General features: G+C 40.9%; 1 protein-coding gene across 3 annotated transcripts in view; it reads left to right on the top strand.

Annotated features, from left to right (window-relative positions):
- Positions 1 to 13,156, top strand: part of dpep2 (dipeptidase 2) — a 61,373-nt gene that overhangs the window by 38,465 nt on the left and 9,752 nt on the right. For all 3 annotated transcript variants that reach the window (XM_060838144.1, XM_060838142.1, XM_060838143.1), the window contains 3 exons: positions 2,928 to 3,012; positions 4,593 to 4,668; positions 4,752 to 4,887. In XM_060838144.1, coding sequence (XP_060694127.1) covers positions 2,928 to 3,012; positions 4,593 to 4,668; positions 4,752 to 4,887 — 297 coding nt within the window. The remainder of the gene's footprint in view (positions 1 to 2,927; positions 3,013 to 4,592; positions 4,669 to 4,751; positions 4,888 to 13,156) is intronic.

Below are 13,156 nucleotides of genomic sequence, written 5' to 3'. Positions count from 1 at the left end.
CAATTGTTCAGAGAACACAATTTACAATTTACTGATGTTATCGTGGTATGCCAGGAGCAGCGATATATGTTTACACAAGAGAAATGATCATGGTGTGGCCCAGCTAGTACTACTGAGGGCAAATGTTCCCTGAGCATCATCTGCTTGGCCACCATATCTTCACTGTATATGCAACAAACCCTGTTTACGCCACTAAACTTTGCATTTTATGACAGGTCATTTGTTTTGGCTTTCCTATGAGAACAAAGCTATTTATGCTGCTGATTTTGTAAAATGTGATATGTTAGTGTTGGGTGGTTTTACTTTTATTTATTCATGTTACATGGGAGTTGTGGCTAGGTTAGGCTAGGATCGGATGTCCATCCCTAGTTACATTGTGGTGAGCTGCCAGCTTGGACTACTGCAGTCCCTGGAGAACACCCACTGGACTGTTAGGGAGGGATTCTGAGGTTTTCACCCAGTGACACTGAAGGAAAGCTGCTATAGTTCCAACATAGGATACCGTGTGCTTAGAGGGAAAGCGGCAGAAGGTGGTGTTTCCATACATCTGCTGCCTCTGTCCTTCCAGGTGAGAGGTTGCAGGTTTGGAAAGTTCTAAGACGGAGCCTCTCTGAGTTGGTACAGTGTATTTTGTAAATGGTACTTACCATTGTCACTGTGCATTGGTGGTGAAGGGTATGAAAGTGGTAGATGGCAGGCTGCTTTGTCCTTTAGGGTACTGACCTCCTTGTGCAGTCATCCAGGCAAGTCGAAAGTAGACTCCTAAAGTTGGTGGGCAGGCAAGGGGAGACAGGAGATGAGTTACTCACATTGCAAGTTAAGTGCTTCTGTAGCTGGTCCAGTTCAGTTTCTGATCACTGGCAATCCCTGGGATATTGACAGTGGGGGATTCAGTGATGGTAAACACCATTGAGCATCAAGGGGAGATGGTTAGCTGCTTCTTGTTTGAGTTGGTCACTACCTGGTACTTGTGAGATGTAAATGTTACTTCCCACTTATTAGTCCCAGTCTAAGGATGTTGTCCAGGTCTTGCTGCATTTGGACACTGGCTGCTTTAGCATCTGGGGAGTTGTGAATTGTGACCTTACAATGAAGGAAAGGTAATTGATGAAATAGCTGAAGATGGTTGGGCCTAGGCCACTATCTTGAGGAATTCCTGCAGAGATGTCCTGGAGCTCAGATAATTGACTTTGAACCACCAAAACCATCTTCCTATGTGCCAGAGAGAGTTAAACCAGCAGAGAGTTTGCCCCTGATTCCCATTGATTCCAGTTTTGCTAGGGGTCCTTGATGTCACACTTGGCCGAATGCAGCCTTGATGTCAGTGGCTACTATTTCCACTTCCTTTCTGGAATTCAACTGTTCTGTCAATGTGCGAAACAAGACTGTTATAAGAGCTGAGAAGCCTTGGTGGAATACAAACTGGTTGTCAGTGAACAGATTATTGCTGAGTAGGTGCCATTTATCAGCACTTTTGATGACCCCGTGTATTACTTTGCTGATGATAAGTGTAGACTGACTGCATGGTGATCAGCTGGTTTGGATTTGCCCAATAAGCACTTTTGAGCAATTTTCCACATTGCCAGTTAAATGCCAATAGTTATGCTGGAATAACATGGCTCAGGACATGGCTATTGCTAGTGCTATTAGAACACTATTGTTGAGATGTCCTCAGGGCAATAGCCTTTGCAGTATCCAGTGCCTCCAGCCACTTCTTGACATCATGTGGAGTGAGTCAAATTGGCTGAAGACTGTGATACTAGGGACCCCAGAGGAAGCTGAGATGGATCATCCACTTGGCACCTTTCACAGAAAGTTGTTGTAGACACTCCAGCCTTATCTTTTGCACTGATGAGCTGGGTTCTCCCCCACTCATTAAGGAAGGGGATATTTGGAGAGCCTCCTGTTCTGATTAGTTGCCTAATTGTTCACCACCTTCAAGACAAGGGAACTTAGATTTGATCGCTTAGTTGTGGGACTGCTTACCTCCATCTGTCACATGGTGCTGCCATTGTTCTGGCATGCAAGCAGTCCTGCACTGTAGCTTTACCAAGTTGGCACCATTTATTCATTGAGATATGCCGGGTGCTACTCCAGACATGTCTTCCTGCACTTTTATTGAACCAGGAATGGCCTCTTGGCTCAATGGTAATGGTGGAATGGGTGATATGATGGACCATGAGGTTACACAATAGGAGTAATAGGAGGTTATCCAACCTTGAGTCCATAACACTGTTGAGTAATTGAATCAATTCCATTCCCCCTCTCTATGCGCTTAGCCCTGCAAGGTTAGTTTGCTCAAATGTCTATGTAATTTTCTTTTGAAATTATTAATCGCTCTGCTTCCAACTCTTCGTAGGCAGAGTTCCAAATCATTATCACTGACTGTGTGTAAAAGAAACTCTTTTCTCTATCTCTTGCTCAATATCTTACACTGTGCCTGCAGGATACTGTGTAATTTATCTAATTGTCTAATTTTGTCTAATTTATCTCAAACTATCATAAATCAAGGCTCCCATTCCTCTGATGTCCTTTGCTCCATTGAAAAAAAACCTCAGCTTCCCTAATAAAACTTTGTAGTTAAAACTCTTAACCCCTGTAATCATTCTGGTGAATTTCATCTGCATTGCAGTGATGGTTCAATGAATCATTGCTATGCCAGTATGCTGCTGCATTGGTCATATCCCCGCACAGAGTTCCTGATCTCAATCTTATATCTGAAAGTAGATGTCAAATGGGAGGCAACAGATGTTTACAATGAACAAAGAAACATCAGAAACATTGTCCCAGCCATCCTAATCTCTCAGCTAGAGAATTCAAGAAGGTCTGAAGATTTTGTGGAAAATAACCACAACTTTAAAATAAGAATTAAATAAGGAAATATGTGTTCACATCAGCTGTGATTTTCTCTGCGACATCTTTTTCAGAAAAAGAACAATGGCTTAGTAATGGTGAACTTCTACTCTGGTTTTGTCTCCTGTCAGAAGCTTTCCAATATTTCCAGAGTTGCAGGTAATTGATTTGAGCAGTTGCGCTGGGATAAAGCAATTGTTATGCTATTCTGCCCCAAAGCCCTTTTAAGGTTTAAGCCCTTTTAAACCATCAAAGGTTTACAGCCTTTGATGTTCCAATATTTGCAGTCAAGTTATGAAATTGTTCCTTTGGATGAAATAAATCACTTATGTACTTGCTCACAAATGTTTCAGGGTGAAAGAATTCATGGGATACTCTGGTGATGGGACGAAAAGCTATGCCTTAATTTTAGTTAAATACCTTGTGATCAAAATGAAAGGTTTATGTCGTATGAAATGTGGAACACAGCCTCCATCATTTACTTATTAATTTGTTTTTCTTTACTGTAGTGAATAAGAATAGGGAGTCAGCAATCTGGCACAGTACAGATAGAGAAAGGGTTCCCATTTGGGAAAGGATTGAGACCACAAGACAACATTGACCTAAAGTAATTGGCCAAAGAAACAAAAGGGACATGATGAAAAGGTTTCTTAGTTAGTGAATGGTTAAAGTCGGCATTACATTGGCTAACACTGTGGTGGAGTTAGTTTCATGTGAAACATTTCACAGGGGAATTCAGAATTAGACTGTTATCTGAAAAGGAAACGTGTTAGGTTTCAGGCAGATTAACTCAGTGATTTGCACATTTGGAGCACTGTTGCAGTTACAACAGACTGAATAGCTTCTGTTTGCATTGCACTAATTCTGTGATTCTATGAATGTAAGTGCCTGATCAGGTAGAAATCATATTTGGGGGATTGGTACAGGATGAAGTGAAAAGCTAAGCAGTATGTTAATCAGAGCAGATTACATAAAAGCTTTAAAATTCCAGGTTAGAGAAGGAGCACATTTGATTCATCATGTCCACACTAGCCACAAAACAGCTATCAATCTAAGCCCACATTCCAAGAGAAATGTAGATGTGCCTCAGGCCAAGGCCTGGGATCAGAAACTATAGGGCCCAATAACCAGGGGTTTGGGAATCTAGGGGATCCCTGCACTTTGACCGTGGCCAGTGCTAGGAGCAGCACCTAGGGCCTGTGATATCTATAACCTGTTCCTGTTTAGGACTACAGGTAAGATACTGAGACAGATAAGTAATAGATTAAAATGAATGTCTGTGATCACCTCCTCACAGCTGTGATGCTGTATTAGTGGAGCAAGTGGTAACTTGCAGAGTTTCTATCCTCAGAGTTACAAATCAATCACAATTCCACATCACAGTATCTGATACCACATCTGAGTCTCTGTCTCAATAAAGAGAACAAGATGTGAATTTAGAAAGACAGAAGATGCAAATGTAGTGGTGGGGGAGGGGTTTGATTGATTTGAAAAATTAGAAATGACTCTGATGCGATGGTCTGAATGGTTTCTGACTGTCCCGGAAACTCTGTAAGAGTAAATTAACACAAGCAAATTTTAAAAATCTGAATTTTATTCCCCATAACAGGTTTCAATCAATGTGCAGCTTGTTAAGAATAAATGGACTTGCTTTTAATTTCTAATTGAATTTTGAGCCTCACTGAAACATTGGAACTTCTGCTCACAGTTGATGTTACAATTTGTGCCTTCTGTTCCAGATCATTTCGACCACATCAAAAAGATTGCAGGATACGAGTCAGTTGGAATAGGTGGAGACTATGATGGGGCCACTGGGTTTGTATTCAATTGTAATCCAATGGTTACTTCTTCTTTTGATATGTTGCCTAATATCGCCTGACAGTTGTGGTGGGTTGCAGGTTCCCACAGGGTCTGGAAGATGTGTCCAAATATCCTGCACTCATTGAGGAATTGTTGAGACGCAAGTGGCCAGAAAAAGAACTAAAAGCTGTACTTCGATACAACTTTCTGCGGGTTTTCCGCAGTGTGGAAAAGGTAAGAGACCCAGTGTGAGAAGTTGGAGGGCTGGATCACCTCATCACTGTTTGTGTTAGCTAAATAATATCCCCCCTGTCTAGAGTCAAAATTGTCCGAAGAAACCAGCATTAGGAGCAAACTTCAACAATGAAATCATGCCCTTCCTTCTTCCAACCCTCATTTATCATTGCAGTGAAGGAGGAAATGTGCAGCTGTGTGTAAAATAACTGCCTTGAATGATAGGCTGCAAAACCCTCAGTCTCAGCAATATCAAAGAGTGAAGGAAAGTTTAAAGGGAGAGGCAATGTCAACAAGTGCTCAGCACAGGATAATATTTTCAGTGGCCTAGTGGCAGTCTCTTATCTGGCAGTAAGACATAACCTCCCTTCCTATCCCCTGACCCCCTTCCCAGCCCCTCCCCCTCACTGCCGCTGCTCTCTGTCATTAACTGGATTCATTCCTCCCATTGACCGTAACCTCTACCTGTCTTCACCTATCCCCACTTCACCACCCTGTTTTCCGCCTCCACTACCCCTTTATCTGCAGCTGCCACCACACCCACCCTCAGTACTAAAGAAGGGTTACACCCGAAACTTAGGCTTCTCCACCTCCTGTTGCCGACTGCTTCGCTGTGTTCTTCCTGCCTCCTGTCTGTCTACAATGAGACATAACAAGCAGTTACTACCAAAAGAAAATTACAAAAATTACAGGGTAGAATTATATTGCCATTTTCAGTCTGCACGAAGTTTTTCTTTTCTCTCATCTGTATCAGCATGTTAGCCTGTAAATACCAGCAACATTTTTCAGTAAAACCGAATTAAAATGAACAACACTAAATCTGAAATCATTGGATCTCAGACAAAGAAATACATCAGAAGGGACATATATCCAGATCAACTGCGGATATCTTCATTGGAAGAATAGGTGGGCAGCATTTTCAATTGAGTGTATGGTGCTGGAAAAGCACAGCAGGTCAGGCAGCATCCGAGGAGCAGAAGAATCAACGTTTCAGGCAAAAGCCCTTCATCTAGAAGGGCCTCCTGATAAAAGACTTTTGCCCGAAATGTCGACTCTCCTGCTCCTTAGATGCTGCCTGACCTGCTGTGCTTTTCCAGCACCACACTCTGAACTCCAGCATCTGCAGTCCTCACTTTCGCCGGGCAACATTTTGAAGGCTGTTTTAGATTTATAAACACAGCCCTGGCTGAAAATATTTTGTGTTCAATAATAATGAGCATAATGTGCCCTGTGCTATTGAACAATTTTCAAAAATTATAAAGAAACTCGTTTTGAGACTTTTTCTCCATAAAATAGATTTTGCTTGGTGCTATTGGGAGAAAGAATTTGAAGATAAATAATGAGTTCTAAGTGACAATTTGAGAGTGGTTTTCAATAAAATTAATGAAAACTACCTTGCTTTTAATCAAAGCCAATGTTCATTCTAAATTCCAAATTTTTGGAAGAAGCACCAAATAAAATCAAAAATGAAACCTTTTCTTGTCAAAGTAGGTAACAATCCAAGATATTTCCTCTTTGAAAACAAATATTGTATCTTCAACACTTGAGCATTTTATATTTTTCTCTCTAAATGAAGGAAAGTAACAAAAAGCAACTTAGGCTGTTTCTGTACAGTAAGTTCTATTTGATCCAACCGCTCTATATCTTTAGCAATCTGCTGGCTGCAGATGCATCTGTCCATGACAGTGTCAGTAAGAGTGACCACTGCACTGTCATTTTGCACATTGAGACTACCATCATGTTGTGTTGCTCTATCACTGTGCTAAATGGGACAGACTTTAAACAGATTAAGCAACTCAAGCCTAGGTATCCATAGAGTGCTGTAGGCCATCAATTCCAGCACACTCTGTAACCTCATGGCCTGGCATACCATCTCACACCCCACCCCACTCAACCATTACCATCAAGCCAGGGGATCAACCCTGGTTCAATGCAAGGTGTAGAAGGGCAAGCTTAAAGCAACACCAGGCATACCCTGGTGCAGCTATTAAACAAGTCTAGATGCATGCCAAACAGCCTAAGCAACAAGTGATAGAGCTAAGTAATCCCACAGCCAATAGATCAGGTCTAAGCTCTGCTGTTCTTCCACATCCAGTCATGAATAGTGATGAACAAACAATTCACTGGAGGAGGAGGAAGTTCCACAAATATTCACGAATATGGAAGAGCCCAACACATTCACACCAATCTTCAGGCAAAATTGCCGAGTGGGTGATCCATCTCAGCCTTCTCCAGTGATCCCCAGCATTACAAATTCCAGTTTTTTGACAATTTGATTCACTTCATGTGATATCAAGAAACAGATAAGCTCACTGAATATTGTAAAAACTACAGGCCCTAACAACATTTCAGCAATAGTACTGAAGATTTGTGCTCCCGAACTTGCCGCTCCTCTAGCCAAGCTCTTCCAGTACAGCTACAACCCTGGCATCTACCCGATAGTATAGCAAACTGCCCAAAAAGCAGGATAAATCCAACCCAGCTAATTACTACTCCATCAATCTACTTTCAATCGTCAGTAAGTGATGGAAGGTGTCATCAACAGTGCTATCAAGCAGCACCTGCTCAGCAATAACCTGCTCAGTGATGCCCAGTTTGGTTTCTGTCGGGGTCACTCAGCTCCTGACCTCATTATAGCCATGGTTCAAATCTGGACAAACGAGCTAAATTCCAGAGGGGAGGTGAGAGTGATAGCCACTGACATTAAGGCCACATTCGACCAAGTGTGACATCAAGGAACTTAAGCAAAACCGTTGTCAATGGGTATGAGGAGGCAAACTCTCTGCTGGTTGGAGTCATACTTGGCACATAGGAAAATGGTTGTGGTTGTCAGAGGTCAGTCATCTCAGCTCCAGAGCATCTCTGAGGGAGTTCCTCAGGTTAGTATCTTAGGCCCAAGTACCTTCTGCACCATTTATGACTTCTCAGATACTGAAGCATTCTATGTTCAAATGCGAGTAAAAAGTGAGGTCTGCAGATGCTGGAGATCAGAGCTGAAAATGTGTTGCTGGTTAAAGCACAACAGGTTAGGCAGCATCCAAGGAACAGGAAATTCGACGTTTCGGGCCAGAGCCCTTCATCAGGAAGTTCAAATGCAACAAGATTGGTGGAAAAGCGCAGCAGGTCAGGCAGCATCCAAGGAACAAGAGAATCGACGTTTCGGGCATAAGCCCTTCTTCGGGCTTATACCCAAAACGTTGATTCTCCTGTTCCTTGGATGCTGCCTGACCTGCTGCGCTTTTCCAGCAACACATTTTCAGCTCTGATCTCCAGTATCTGCAGTCCTCATTTTCTCCTGCAACAATTTGGGACAACATTCAGGCAGGGCTGACAAGTGGCAAATAACATTCACACTACACAAATGCTAGACATTGTCTTACTCTGGAGATAGTCAATCTAGCCCTTGACATTCAATGCTTTTACTATCACTGAATCCCCGACTATCAACATCTTTGGGGTTACTATCTATTAGAAATTCTACTGGACTCACTACATAAACACCAGTGGTTACTAGAACATGTCAAAGGCTAGGAATACTGTGGTGAGTAATTTGTCTCCTGACTCCCCAAAGCTTGTCCAGCATCTACAGGAGTATGATGGATTACTCCCCACTTTCCTGGATGGATGCAGCTCCAACAACACTCAAGAAGTTTGGCACCATCCAGGACAAAGCAACCCCTTGATTGTCACCACATCTACCAACATCCATTGACTACACACTGACTCTCAGCGGCAGCAGTGTCTTCTAACTATAAGATGTGCTGCAGAAATTCACCAAAGATCCTTTGACAGAACTTTCCAAGTCCATAACCATTTCTATCCAGAAGCTGAAGTGCGGCAGATGCATGGGAACAAAACCAAATTCCCTTCCAAGCTAGTCACCATTCTGACTTGGAAATGTATCACCATTCCTTTTGCTGTTGCTAGATCAAAATCATGGAATTGGCTCCCTAAGGGCATTGTGGGTCTACGTACAGCACATGGTCTGCAGCAGCTCAAGAGGACAGCTAACCATCACCTTCTCAAGGACAATTAGGGATGGGCAATAAATGCTGGTCACCCAGTGACTGTCACATCCCAAGAGTGAATAATTTTAAAAAGTTTCACATGAGCTCTCTCCCATCTCTCTCCACCTAACTCTGTCAACATAGTCTTCATTTGCTTCCAGCGTGTTTTTGTTTAACTTCCTCTTAAATATGTCTATGCTATTCAGGTTAGCTAAACATTTGTGGTATTGTGTTCCACATTCTGACCAATCTCTGGGTAAAGAAGTTTTAAATTGCGCTTATGGATTTATCAGTTGAGGATACACATATTTAAGTTATATGTCTGTTTCCCAACTTCAGCGCACACGCTCACACTCAGGGCTATGTCCAAAGTTTAAAAGAAATAATGTTTTCTTGAGCTGTGCATTATGCTGACAGAATCCAGTTTGACCGTTTATATCTTTAGATAGTACTGTTTCCCTTCCACTGTTAATGATGTTATCATTATAAAATAACTCTTCTCCATTCTCAGATTTCATAGCCTTTAATGGAAATCTGCACTTGAAAAGCTGTGTGAGTTAAAAGGTTTGAACTCTTTTCCTGCACTATTCATAGTATTCAAACAAGTTATATCAGCTGCCCAGCATAGATACCAGTGACTGTTTCCAAATACACAAGATATGATTAATGAGAGTAGCTCAAACAATGACGTTTGTTCATTACCAGTGGAGTAAGAAGTTAAAGCTTATCAGTCCAAGTAGGTCTCTATTATAATACCACTTCCCAGTCACAAGGGCGAGGTTGTCAATTTAATTAAAAATAAAAAGGCTACAGGGAGTAGAAGGTATCACAGAAGCTGGGGTAAGGCAGTGTATTACTTCTGTTGTAGTTTGCGAAACACACTCTTAAGTTGTATTAATCACACACTTCCCCCAAGTTCCTGTAATAGCTTAGTTGGTTAGGATAGTGGGAAGTTGAAGATAAGGATTAAGAAAATATCATGTTTGATTTCAGATCTGTGCTATGTTTGTTCATGGTTATTGTGGTCTGTGTCTGTATACTTTGGCACTAAGTTATAAGTTAAATGGCATTCCTGCTGCTGAGTATTATCCAGCAATCTCTAATGGAAAGACCATATCTTTGACCAGAATGAGTGGGCCAAGTTGGCTGACATTAAAATCGCTTTAGCTGAATACTTGGCAAATATTCAAGGGTGGTGCTGAAAATGTGTTGCTGGAAAAGTGCATCCGGTCAGGCAGCATCCAAGGAGCAGGAGAATCGACGTTTTGGACATGAGCCCTTCTTTAGGAAAGCCCTTCCTGAAGAAGGGTTCATGCCCGAAACGTCGATTCTCCTGCTCCTTGGATGCTGCCTGACCTGCGCTTTTCCAGCAACGCATTTTCAACTCTGATCTCCAGCATCTGCAATCCTCACTTTCTCCTAACGTATTCAAGGGTACAATATGAAAAATATGTGCTCAAATGAGTTACTTAGGTACAGATCTCTGGAAGATTTCCAGGCAACAAGTCAAGATTTTCAGTAGTGCTGTAGTGGGGCAGTAAGACGAAGAGGAAAAAAAAACTGGTAAGATCCATCCTCACACCATACCAGTTAGGAAGCAGCACATATAACAACATTGCTGAATGCTGTGAATGTAATTACTTTTAATGACACTTTGTTTATTATTTCAAATAGCTGCAATCATGTGGATGTATTACAGTGTCATTCATTGTTGGATACCTCTTCCTGCTCACATTCCCAAACACTAATTTTCTGCCTGTCTCTGCTGCCTTACTAGATTCAGTTATCAGACTGTGTTACAGTCGGCAGGCTTTCTGCCCCAAGACATTTTAAATATGATCTGTTCAAGATTGGAATCTAGAGCACAGTGGAAGTATAAGTGGATTGAACAATAAGTAAAACCAATGCTTTAACTGGTAATTAGTAACATTCTATGCATTTGATGGGGTGGAAAATAGCAGGGCATCAGGATTCAATCCTAATCATTAGTTCTTGCAAGGATGTTACCTAATAAATGTATGGGTTTAAGCCAAGTTTTCCCACCTAACCAAATTAAAAATAAAGATTAATTGGTTCGATATTCTGGATGTTGTGAAACTTGAAATGATTCAGAAAAGATCTACAAGGATGTTGCCAGGGTCTGAGAGTTTGAGCTATGGGGAGAGTCTGGGGCTATTTTCCCTGATATGTCGGAGGCTAAGGGATGATCTTATAGAAGTTTATAAAATATTGAGGGGCATGGATAGAAGGAACAGTTTTTTTCCTAGGATAGAGGAGTCCAAAACTACAGGGCATAAGTTTAAGATGAGAGGGGAAAGATTTAAAAGGGACCAGAGAGGCAACTTTTTCACACAGTGAGTGGTACATGTATAGATTGAGCTGCCAGAGGAAGTGGTAGAGACTGGTACAATTATAACATTTAAAAACTATTTGCATAGGTATTTGAATAGGGAATGTTTAGAGGGATGTGGTCAATGCTGACAAATGAGACTAGATTTATTTAGGATACCTGGTCAGCATTGAGAAGTTAGACTAAAGGGTCGGTTTCCATGCCATATAACTCTATGACTCTATAATGTTCTCCTGACTCAAGCCAGTTGAGAACTATTCAAATATACATATCTAGCATCTGGTATTGAAGGAATTAAAATAAGAGTGTGGATAATCATTATATAGTTATGAATAAACCTAGTAGCAAATTGAAGTTTATTATATGCTTTCAAATGAAAACTAGAGCATTTCTTGAGAGATGTGAATAGAAAGGTATAATGAAAGAGTGAGATGGTGCAGATAGAAATAGAAGGTGAATTGTGTGAAGTATAAAGACCATCTTAGATTTATTGGGCCAAATGGCTTGCTTCCATGTTGAATATTCTGTGCAAATTCAAAGTGCCGTATTCAAAGTGTTTACCACCAAGATGCATTTGACTAAAGGAGAAAATGTACATGTAACAGATTAGTACTTAATGCAACATTAAAGGAATGTTGTACTGTCAGAGATGACATGTTTCAAATGGGACATTAAACAAAGCCCAGATATGGGGTTGGCTATAAAATTGAAAGATGTATGGGGAATGGAGTTCCTACCCTGTGAACATGTCTCCTTTTTTGCCCAAGATGTAAAAACCCATTTAAAGAAGATTCTCATTGCAGCTCGTACTAGGAAAATACCTAGTATTAGGTACCAGGAAAAATCTAGAGCAGACAAGAGAAATAAAAGTAGGAAACATTTGTAAGACTAGTAGGAAATAGCACTTTAGGACAAAAAGAGGAAAGAATGTAAGTCTAATGACAACCTAAGGAATGGATCTAAGAAAAAACCAATTTTGTCAGGTGAATGTAACAATTGGGAAAATAAAATGAGCAACTATATTGGCAAACAGTCACGTAGAACAACAATGGAAAACATTATATTGCAGGAAACATATTAACACTATTCAGAGAAAAGGCTAAAGAGTAATGACATTTCAGGGATGATAAACACAATTGAGTAGAGTATAAGAAAAAAAGGCAAGTATTAAATACATAGGCAGGAAAAGAATGTACAAGAGAAGAGAATGTGAAAAGGTTAGGAACAAAACAATTATGAGGGAAAATATGAGCTCTGAAATTAAATGATTAAGGAACAGAAAATAGCAAAATATTTTGCAGGCACATTAATAAAAGGAAGAAGCGTGGGATGATAATAGGATTGTTAAGTGAGGGACAGGATAATGCCACAGGAAATAGAATCCTGGCTGGAGGGTGATTGATGTGATGAAACATGGTCTGAAATAATGGGGAACACATTTGGAGGCTAATTAGTCTAATCCTGTTCCTGTGTTATTTTTCCATTATAACATGCAGGGAATCCTTTGGCTTCCTGTGCTATGTTTGTGGACTTTTTGAGCCCTGATCAGTAACTACTGCATGGTTACACTTTAGCAAATCAATTTAGTTAACAAGTAATGGATGTTTGAGTCTAAGTCTGAGAGATAATTTCATTCCAATTCTAAGTACCTTATCGGGTGACCTTATAGAGGCTTATAAAATCATGGGGGGCATAGAGTGGATAAATAGACAAAGTATTTTCCCTAGGGTGGGGGAGTCCAGAACTAAAGATCATAGGTTTAGGATGAGAGGAGAAAGGTATTAAAGAGAACTAAGGGGCAACCTTTTCACACAGAGAGTGGTACATGTATGGAATGAGCTGCCAGAGGAAATGGTGGAGGCTGGTATATTTGCAACATTTGAGAGGCATTTGGATGGGTATATGAATATGA

This window comes from Hemiscyllium ocellatum, chromosome 17, assembly GCF_020745735.1.
Source record: "Hemiscyllium ocellatum isolate sHemOce1 chromosome 17, sHemOce1.pat.X.cur, whole genome shotgun sequence".
Taxonomy (NCBI): domain Eukaryota; kingdom Metazoa; phylum Chordata; class Chondrichthyes; order Orectolobiformes; family Hemiscylliidae; genus Hemiscyllium; species Hemiscyllium ocellatum.
Note: the sequence above shows the minus strand (reverse complement) of the source record. Positions and strands in the feature narration are given on the sequence as shown.